Source organism: Cotesia typhae, unplaced genomic scaffold, assembly GCF_013202065.1.
Source record: "Cotesia typhae breed Kobodo isofemale line unplaced genomic scaffold, CoteBio_Ctyphae contig_22, whole genome shotgun sequence".
Classification (NCBI taxonomy): Eukaryota; Metazoa; Arthropoda; class Insecta; order Hymenoptera; family Braconidae; genus Cotesia; species Cotesia typhae.
This window is the reverse complement of record NW_027423728.1, coordinates 5,036,157-5,045,653: the sequence shown is the minus strand read 5'-3', so window position 1 is coordinate 5,045,653 and position 9,497 is coordinate 5,036,157. Positions and strand designations below refer to the sequence as shown.

Below are 9,497 nucleotides of genomic sequence, written 5' to 3'. Positions count from 1 at the left end.
ATAAAAATCCTAAAGTTAATTACCAGAATTTCAATTTTTATATAAACATATAATCAATTTATGTTTTATAATCAATTTATACATAATGATTTCATATCAATATACAATTAATTAATGTAAATAAACATCCTTTGCAATAACTGAAAAATTGTAAATGTTGTAGCTTTTGAAAACAATACAATAAATATGTTAAATTAATATTTTATTAATTATTATTGGCATATATAAAAATAAACTTTTCTTAATTAAAATTGTACTTATGAGTATTATTGGCACATATAAAAAATAATTTTCTTAATTAAGTATTCTAATTTACATTATCAGCTGAATATTAATGTCTTATGCGATGGATGAGGTTGAGTACCTCTACGCAGGTATCAAATTGTTTAGATTCTGGCAATTTACGTATTTCATGCCCAGCTCCAGTTAAGAAATTGTCAATGGCATCCATGGTTGGCTTTTCAGGTAATACTAAAGACTGAGTTTCTTTAGACATAATGTCGGCGATTCGATTTAGAGCTTGCATTGAGTTACTTTCCTGAGAGTTTTTGGCCCGATTACGATTTGATTTATTGCGTGTAGAACCTATCCATTCATTAAAGTTAGTTTTAGTACAGTTAAGATAGTTATTTTATTTATTTTGTATACCTGAAATTTGGCTGCTAGCTTCAATCATACTGTCATCCATAGGATCATTCTCTTCAATAGATTCAAGGTTGTTTTGTGGTTCATTATCATCTGAATCTTGGCCATCAGTTTGTTGAGCCACATTACTGCTTGTACTAACATTATTCAACATAAATATAGTTGGAGTTAATTTATTTTTATGTTATTCAAAAGACCTTTTACTTACTATTTCAACAGACACGAATCGCGTAGAAATTCACAACATTTATAAAATCTCCATTGATGCTTAGTGTCGATTCTAGCAGAACCACTTAATCCCTATGGATAATTAAGTTAAATATATTCATTTTGTTAATTGTTCTCAAAAATTTATGTTAAGTAGATATCATTTAGTATTTTAAAAATATTTTACCATTCAATGCCTCCGACACTTCTTCCCACAAAGCAGCCACAGTCTCCCTACTGCGCTCTTCAATTGGAATATTGAAATTCCATAGTGGAATTCTTTGCTCCACTTCCATTATGAGCATTTCTATTTCATCTTCATCCAATTTTCTTTGCTTTGGTAATGGTTGTTTTGATTGGCCTTTCTTTCGTTTCAATGTATGCCCTCGCTTTTCCGCTATAAAGATAAATTTAATTAATTATTAAGCTAATTGATAATTGTCATATTACTCACGAGAACTTGGATTTGTGTTCTCGTTGTTAACTAAGGTAGAATCGTTAACGACGTTCTCGCTACCGTCTGGAAGAGCAGACCGACGAACTATTGTCTTTCCATCATCTATAAAATACATGAATACAATTACTCATATTTATTAAATATTTGTTTATTATATGTTAATTACAAATAAATTACCTAAAAGTAGATAAAAATAATAATTGTCATCCACATAAACTTTTTTGTAGCCATTGAAACAAGAATGTCCTTGGACTTACGGACAAATGGTCTCACAGAGACTGCACGTATAAACAATTTGTATTTCCTAAAAATAAAAAATTAATCACGATAATTCATTCAATGATTGCTTAATTAAGTTCTTAATTTAAATGGGCGAATTATCCTTATCGATGCATATATTTTATATCGTTAAAGTTACTGATTAAATACTACTGAATATTTACCTCGTAGTCCATTGCACTATTCAAAACACTAGTAACAGCTGATAATGTCAGTTAAAATTGTTTGCTACAATACCCGATTTAAAAAGCTAAACAATGTTTAGATGGCGTTCCAGTCGAAATTTCAGATGGCGTTCCAGTCGAAATTATACCACGTGACCTCATTTGACGATCTAAGCCAGCGTCGAGCGTCAGCATGAAATTGCACCTTAAATCAATGAAAGGAAATATATTAATCCAAACAACAAATAGTTAATATATTTAAGAATAAAAATGGCGTACAATTTTCCTGGGATACCATCAGCAGCTATTTCTCCAATGGGTGAGTTGTCTGTGACCGGGATCTGGCCTTCTAAATCTATTTATATTCTATTTCGTGATACAATGATACAATAGCTATTCTAAGTTTGAACTCAAGTAGAAACCCTCGTAGAATATCTATTTAAAAAGTTCATCACAATCTTCCCTCAATAATGTGGTTAAACGTTCTAGGAATGGGTCCGATGGGTCTGGGACTTACAGCAGGACCTCAAGGATTCATGGAATTGGCGAGCCAAGGATTTCCGCCTTTGCCGCCACCATTGCCGCCTTTGCCAAGTATGAATGACTCTCCTCTGGAGTTTGCCACCGAGAAGAACCAGCCATCTCCTATCCGCGAGAGCCCCGAGGAATCCGCTGACAGGAGAGCTGAGGCCAACAAGAACGACGCCAACAGACGTGGAATTAACGGAAGTGAAAGTGACAGAGACAATAGAGACACTCGCGACGACAGGAGGTCCAGAAATGACAGGAACGATCGTCAGGATCGTGACAGAGAAAGAGACAGGCGTGACGAGAGGAACGACAAGGACAGGAGAGATGAAAGAAGAATCGAAGAAAGATCTAGTTCCGCGGGAAACAATCAAGTACAATCGACCAATACCCCGGCGACAACCAGTTCCAGCATCCCCACCCAGATGGAAACTGTAGCTACTAGTCCAGATGTATGGAGCATGGGAGTCGGCTATCAGATGATGGGAATGGCTCCCATAGGACCCCCAATGAGTGCAATGCTAAGTGAAATGAATTTGGGCCCACATATGAGTCACACGCACCATCATCACGGCTACGGTCCTATGGGTTTCGGGCTGATGCCTCATCCACACGAGGGCGCGATGTTCAGTGCTCAGATGTTGGGGACCGAGCAAATCATGAACGACACTGCTCAGCAGATGATGAATGTCGCTGCTGCTGCGGCTGCTGCTAGTTTACAAGCTTCTACGCTAGCTTCTAGTTATCAGAATCCCTCCAACAGCTCTGGTAATCCCTCCAACAGCTCTGGTAATCCTTCCGACAGCTCTGGTAATCCCTCCAACAGCTCTGGTAATCCCTCCAACAATCCGGTTACAAAAGAAATAATCCACTGCAAGAGCTGCACACTCTTTCCGCCAAACCCAAACACTCCGGAGCGAACTACCAAGGAAAAACCTCCAGGCTGCCGTACCATTTTCGTGGGAGGTCTGCCGGAGAATATCACTTATGGGATTATCCAGGAGATATTCGAGCGGTGCGGGGAAATTACTACTCTGAGGTTGTCCAAGAAAAACTTCTGTCACGTCAGGTTCGCCAATGAAAATAGCGTCGATGGGGCTATCTATCTATCAGGCTATAGGATTATAATTGGCTCTAATGTTGATTCGGCTAATACAGGAAGGCTATATGTTGATTTTGCTCATATTTATGCGCGGGATGATCAGTACGAGTGGGAGTGCAAGCAAAGGCAGCTGCAGAGGAAGCAAAGACATCGCGAGAGAGTCGAAAAGGAAAGACAACGGCAACCTTCTAGTTCACCACCGGTTGTTCATTATACTGACTATGAAGCTTCTAATATTTGTGAGAAGATTAAGCAGAATGATACTTTTATGAAAGCTGTTCAAGTAAATTGATTGTTAATTAATTTATTACTGTCAATATTTTTTTTTTTTTTTTTTAAATAATTTTTATTGATCACACACAAAGATACATAGTCAAACAAGTTTAAAAATTACTTAAAAAAACGCGATAATTATTATAGCTAAATAATGCCATGCTACTCAAAGTAGATCTCAGCATTTACAATATAAACAAATAACTTATTAAATTGATGAACAAATAATTGTGAAATTAATTTATTTAGACCGTGGTGACATGGCTGGAACGTGGAGACTGTACGAAAAGAAATTCAACTACTTTTTATTCAATGATCCAGTCAACAAATTCACACGTGAGAAGGCTGTTATCCGAAAAAGCCTCATACGAAGAAGAGTTACAACGAGCTAAAAAACTGATGAAAGGAAGAATGCAAGGATTACTTATACAATGTACGTATTTATTGATAACTTATTTAAATGTATCTCTGTCTATCTTGCTGTTTCACCGCTAACTACAATACTCATAGCATAGTAAAGTGTACTAATTACGTACAAATGTTACCGCGTTTTATTCTCCACGGGTAAGTTTTTGCCGTAATTATAATAATATAAAAATCGGCTCTTTATATTTTATTTTATTTAAGTATTGATATTAAATATAATTACGCATTGCTCCTCGTCAAGTGTCTCTCCTTCATTGACGTGTCTGCTATTTATTGTTATTCGTGGACACATCAATTGTACTTTTGTACTTATCTCTCTATCTCTCTCTTTTTTTTTAATATTCTAGAGGGGTATTGATGTATTAATGTATATCTAGTCACTAAATAATTGCATGTTGCGGATGCTGAGGATTGGAAGGTATTGGGTATAGTAATTTATATATTTTTTTTTGTCAAGATAATTTTTGTACAAATAAAACTACTTAACTTTAAAAATTTCTTATAAATAGCTGAATAATTTATAAATAAATCTAGGATTTTCGCTGCGATTATCATCAATGGAAAATAAATTTATTGTAGTTGTAAAGGCACACAGTACAGGTACTTAGGAATTATAAATAATACACAAAGAAAAGAGAGAGAAAGTTGGAGAAGAATTATTTTTAAAAAATTGTGAGCTGAATTTAACGCTGGGTACAACAGAGGATTTTTTGTGTTTTTTTTTTTTTATGCGACATGCAACATCCGCGTCGATCGACAACAGTCAGTCAGATAGAACGTGTGTTCACCGCAGCAAGTCATAAGAAAGTATGGGATCACTTCACCAAGGCCCAACGCAAGAATATTAAGATGTGGAAGAAACAGTCATCGGTATGTATTAATCGCACCTTCCGATGTTTTTAAAGCGGACCGTTTTTTAAAAATATCTCAGTAAATAAAATCGGAAGGGTAGCGCCTTCCCTTTTATCCCCAAGACACAGATCCATCCAATGATGTAAGTAATTTAAGTAAATTTTTTAATGGATAAAAGGTAAGTTAAAAAGGCCCCAGGATTTACTCATCAATCGATTAATCCATCAGTTAATAAATAATTATAATATTTATACACCTATACTACACCCGCGACTTATCAAGAGGAATTAGGTATAAAAAAAATCATTTTTGTTTTTTGTTTCTTTTTTTTTTTTTTTTTAATTTAATTTATCAATGGCTTATTTAATTGCTATGGCTACAGAACACGGACTACAGCAGTAAATAAAAACTCCAGCTGATTCTTCAAATTCTTCAAGTTCCGGTTAAATGTTGCTGATTACTGATTACTCTTCTGTATTTATACTTATACTTAACATTTATTCTAAATGTAAATGCTTGACTTTTAGTTATAAATTATTATTATTATTATTATTATTATTATTTGTTAATTTAATTAATAATAAAATGTGACGGGTCACGTAGAAAAATATTTAACTTACTATTGATAATTCGCGATTAGCACTAAGAAATACACTCAGAGTATGACATGCATGCACATTAATATTTTTATGTCATCATTTATTTCATTTTTTCCTTATTCACAATAAATTTCATTCTGAATACTGTTTGATATTTTTTATGATTGAGAAAAAAATATTTTATTGTTACATTTATATAAACAGGAGATCAAAGCCGTTCAGCTGAAAGAAGCCATTGTGACAGGAGTCGGCGAAGGGGAAATGGAAGTGTCTGACTCGGAGGATGAGCCCCAAAGAAAAAAAGCAAGGATACAGGGAAGCGAAGCTGAAGAAGATGAAAGAGTTCAAGCGATTCTGAAAGAAGAGTCTAAGAGTCTGAGATGTCAGCTTGAGGCTTACAAAAATGAAGTATTGATTTTTATTCGTAAAAAACTGTTACGATTAAATTTTTTTTACATTAATATTTTGTCGTGGGACTATTGTTTTTATTGTTTCATCGCGTTGCAGGTTGATTTATTAAAATCAGAGACCAAAATAGAAGTTGATGCCAAAGATAAACAAATAAAAATGTTGCAACAAACATTGAAGGGTATGCAGGAGCAATTGCTTCAATCTCAGAAGCAACAGGTGCAAGATGACCAAAAAATAAAAGATTTAACTGTTAAATTAAATTCAATAGGCGATAATAGTTGTTCGACTGAAAATGAAGTGATAACTTTAGATAAAGATGATGACTCGGTTGTTGTCAGCGAGGAGCCGCGAACTCCTAGACCTCTTATTGCTACTATACCTGGCTGTGTTCAAATAACTCAAAAAGACGCTAAATTAATTGGTAAATCTGCAATTTATGGCTAATTTTTGGCAATTAAACTAGAACTAAAATAATTTTGTTTTAATTCAGGACTAATGGCGACGTTTCTTCATATTCATCCATTTGGGGCCAGCGTTGACTACGTTTGGTCTTATTTACAAAAAATAGAGCCAGAAATCAGGCCCAGTGAAGTCGAAGCTCTGATGCAACGATTTCCTCAGGTATTTAAGCAAGAACTGTCGGGAATAGGTGCTAACATGGAGCGTCGTTGGCAATTTTCTGGTTTCAATGTTCAGCCTTCGAGATCAGCGATTCATTGACGACAAATCGATGTTGACAGAATTAATAATATCGGTGATAATCTAATGGATTTAAGGGGTTATATCCACTTGCGAGGCAGAAAAAACGCGTTTTTTTGTGAATTTTTTCCAAAGAGGCATTTTATTTTATACATTAATGGAAAAAATGTACTTAAACAGAATTTAATGTACTTTAACAATCAGCGGTTTATTTAAAAAAATATTGGATCCCCTAGCTCCTGTAGATGATCTGCGGAGAGACCTCCAAAAAAAAAGTGCTTGGCGGTGAACAAGATATCTCTGGTCCAAATTATCTGAAAATCAAAAACCAAAAATATTTAGTTTTGTAATAAATAAGTACAGGTAATGATCGAAGGTCTAGTAAAAATTTTGATTTTTGACAAAATGGCGGCCGTTCAAAAAAAAAAATTCAGTTTTTCATGAAAATTTTTCACTTCAAAGTTCCTTAAAAAATCGAAATTATTGTCCAAAACCTTATTCCTTCAATCATTACCTGAAAAATATATCTGAGTAAGTCGTTTGAAAATTTCAAACCGATCGGTTTAGCGGTTTCAGAGAAATTTTGTTCACCGACTCTGAAAACACGGTTTTGAGATAAACGCGTTTAAAGTTTCGGGAACGATTTACACTAAATTAAAAATTTTTTTTTTCAACTTATATCGTGTCATCTATTCCAGCACCATAAGAGGAACCCTCTGCTTCGTCGTTTGCCTCCAAAATGTTTAGTTGTTGTTGTCTACGAGCCATTCTCCCCTCGCGCGTCGATCCTGGCACTCTTGCATCCGAAATTGAGATGCGCTCTGCGTCCTCTTTACTCACGTAGGAATGAGCATTGGGTCCAAGTGATAGTCCCATAGCACTTATATAATAAAGAAGAGATGTTTTACCTTCATTAAAGACCCCGGCTACAATGTTTGCAGCTATTTCTACAATTTTAGAGCCAGCTGGAATAATTTTTGGAGTTATTTTCCATATCAGCTGATTATAACTTTCATTATTGTTCTGGGTAAAACCACCAACGCAAAAAGTCAAACCAAAAAGTCAAAAATGCCTCGTAAAATTAGCAGAGAAACCAGCATGATAATTGTCCTACAGGAGAAAACTCGTGGTGTTCGTGGCAAAAAGCGCGAGCCTTGGGAACTTTGCCCAGCTATAAACATGATTATGAGGCTTTACCACCTGATGTTGCAACAGTTATTTTTCCAATTTACGAAGATCTAAGTAACAAAAAATTTTTGGAACGATGCGTTGGTGGTTTTACCCAGAACAATAATGAAAGTTATAATCAGCTGATATGGAAAATAACTCCAAAAATTATTCCAGCTGGCTCTAAAATTGTAGAAATAGCTGCAAACATTGTAGCCGGGGTCTTTAATGAAGGTAAAACATCTCTTCTTTATTATATAAGTGCTATGGGACTATCACTTGGACCCAATGCTCATTCCTACGTGAGTAAAGAGGACGCAGAGCGCATCTCAATTTCGGATGCAAGAGTGCCAGGATCGACGCGCGAGGGGAGAATGGCTCGTAGACAACAACAACTAAACATTTTGGAGGCAAACGACGAAGCAGAGGGTTCCTCTTATGGTGCTGGAATAGATGACACGATATAAGTTGAAAAAAAAATTTTTAATTTAGTGTAAATCGTTCCCGAAACTTTAAACGCGTTTATCTCAAAACCGTGTTTTCAGAGTCGGTGAACAAAATTTCTCCGAAACCGCTAAACCGATCGGTTTGAAATTTTCAAACGACTTACTCAGATATATTTTTCAGGTAGTGATCGAAGGAATAAGGTTTTGGACAATAATTTCGATTTTTTAAGCAACTTTGAAGTGAAAAATTTTCATGAAAAACTGAATTTTTTTTTTTGAACGGCCGCCATTTTGTCAAAAATCAAAATTTTTACTAGACCTTCCATCATTACCTGTACTTATTTATTATAAAACTAAATATTTTTGGTTTTTGATTTTCAGATAATTTGGACCAGAGATATCTTGTTCACCGCCAAGCACTTTTTTTGGAGATCTCCGCAGATCATCTACAGGAGCTAGGGGATCCAATATTTTTTTAAATAAACCGCTGATTGTTAAAGTACATTAAATTCTGTTTAAGTACATTTTTTCCATTAATGTATAAAATAAAATGCCTCTTTGGAAAAAATTCACAAAAAAACGCGTTTTTTCTGCCTCGCAAGTGGATATAACCCCTTTATTAAACTATACACACTGAGAAATACATAAACTGAGCACAAACACAACTTGTCCACGTGAAAGATCACTTCTAACTGATGAGTTCACATATTTTTAACCTAAAATTCCTCAACATAGGTTTCAGGTATAAACTAGATCTTTTGTATTATTATATTAGGGTCCCAAACACAATATAAGTCGAGAACAAAAGGGTAGAAGCTTCCAGAAACAGCTGCTACTCCGGCTCGTGCTCCGCCTACTTTCTAACGTTCGGAGACGTTCTTACTAATACGCTTATATCTCCGAAACTAATTGTCGGATCGACTTGAAATTTTCAGAGAATATTCTTGAATATATGTACATTCAAAAAATGAAAAAAAAATCGATTTTTTGAAAATCACAAGTGGATATAACCCCTTAATAAGTTAAATTCAAAGTCATAAGTAATTATAAAATTAAAGACAAACTAATAACTAAAATTGTGATTGTAGGAAAATTTTTTAATGCTAATGATGCTGATTAGATGAATTGCAACTTGCCATATTAGATTTTTAAGTAACATTGAATTTTGATGAGTGATTTTTTGGCTTTTATAAATTCTTCATACTATTGTATTGTATATTAATTACTTTATTTTTAACATAT

The 9,497-nt window shown here is 34.6% G+C and overlaps 2 protein-coding genes and 1 long non-coding RNA gene across 7 annotated transcripts; 1 reads left to right on the top strand and 2 right to left on the bottom strand.

The window, feature by feature from the left end:
• Nucleotides 1-185: 185 nt before the first annotated feature.
• On the bottom strand, nucleotides 186-1,844 carry LOC141524015 (uncharacterized). 2 transcript variants are annotated; one of them, XM_074237656.1, is made up of 7 exons: nucleotides 1,753-1,844; nucleotides 1,487-1,613; nucleotides 1,307-1,411; nucleotides 1,040-1,249; nucleotides 854-945; nucleotides 649-782; nucleotides 186-585 (listed from the first exon to the last, which is right to left on the bottom strand). In XM_074237656.1, exons 4-7 carry the CDS (start codon nucleotides 1,040-1,042, stop codon nucleotides 332-334), a joined length of 483 nt encoding a protein of 160 aa, XP_074093757.1. In that variant the 5' UTR covers nucleotides 1,043-1,249; nucleotides 1,307-1,411; nucleotides 1,487-1,613; nucleotides 1,753-1,844; the 3' UTR covers nucleotides 186-331. The 2 variants fall into 2 exon arrangements, with proteins under 2 accessions (XP_074093757.1, XP_074093755.1); XM_074237654.1 differs by lacking the exon at nucleotides 1,753-1,844 and having other exon boundaries at nucleotides 1,487-1,726.
• Nucleotides 1,845-1,903: 59 nt separating this feature from the next.
• LOC141524007 (ecto-NOX disulfide-thiol exchanger 2) lies at nucleotides 1,904-9,428 on the top strand. 4 transcript variants are annotated; one of them, XM_074237641.1, is made up of 8 exons: nucleotides 1,904-2,071; nucleotides 2,242-3,665; nucleotides 3,905-4,088; nucleotides 4,845-4,951; nucleotides 5,737-5,940; nucleotides 6,040-6,364; nucleotides 6,434-6,564; nucleotides 9,031-9,428. In XM_074237641.1, the coding sequence occupies exons 1-8, from the start codon at nucleotides 2,023-2,025 to the stop codon at nucleotides 9,139-9,141; spliced, it is 2,535 nt and encodes an 844-aa protein (XP_074093742.1). In that variant the 5' UTR covers nucleotides 1,904-2,022; the 3' UTR covers nucleotides 9,142-9,428. The 4 variants fall into 4 exon arrangements, with proteins under 4 accessions (XP_074093742.1, XP_074093739.1, XP_074093741.1 ...); XM_074237638.1 differs by having other exon boundaries at nucleotides 5,737-6,364; XM_074237640.1 differs by having other exon boundaries at nucleotides 5,737-6,364; nucleotides 8,637-9,428.
• LOC141524018 (uncharacterized) lies at nucleotides 5,554-6,461 on the bottom strand. The gene is made up of 2 exons (XR_012478660.1): nucleotides 6,323-6,461; nucleotides 5,554-5,676 (listed from the first exon to the last, which is right to left on the bottom strand). It is a non-coding gene; the product is annotated as an uncharacterized LOC141524018 (long non-coding RNA).
• Nucleotides 9,429-9,497: the final 69 nt, after the last annotated feature.

Bases quoted from the DNA above. Each gene is read 5' to 3' on its own strand.
- LOC141524007 (XM_074237638.1), top strand. From the start codon at position 2,023: ATGGCGTACAATTTTCCTGGGATACCATCAGCAGCTATTTCTCCAATG. The intron at 4,089-4,844 runs GTACGTATTTAT...GATCGACAACAG, and splicing joins GCAAGGATTACTTATACAAT to TCAGTCAGATAGAACGTGTG. The intron at 6,365-6,433 runs GTAAATCTGCAA...GTTTTAATTCAG, and splicing joins AAAAGACGCTAAATTAATTG to GACTAATGGCGACGTTTCTT.
- LOC141524015 (XM_074237656.1), bottom strand. The intron at 783-853 runs GTAAGTAAAAGG...GAATAATGTTAG, and splicing joins GATTCGTGTCTGTTGAAATA to TACAAGCAGTAATGTGGCTC. The intron at 586-648 runs GTATACAAAATA...ATGAATGGATAG, and splicing joins AGCTAGCAGCCAAATTTCAG to GTTCTACACGCAATAAATCA.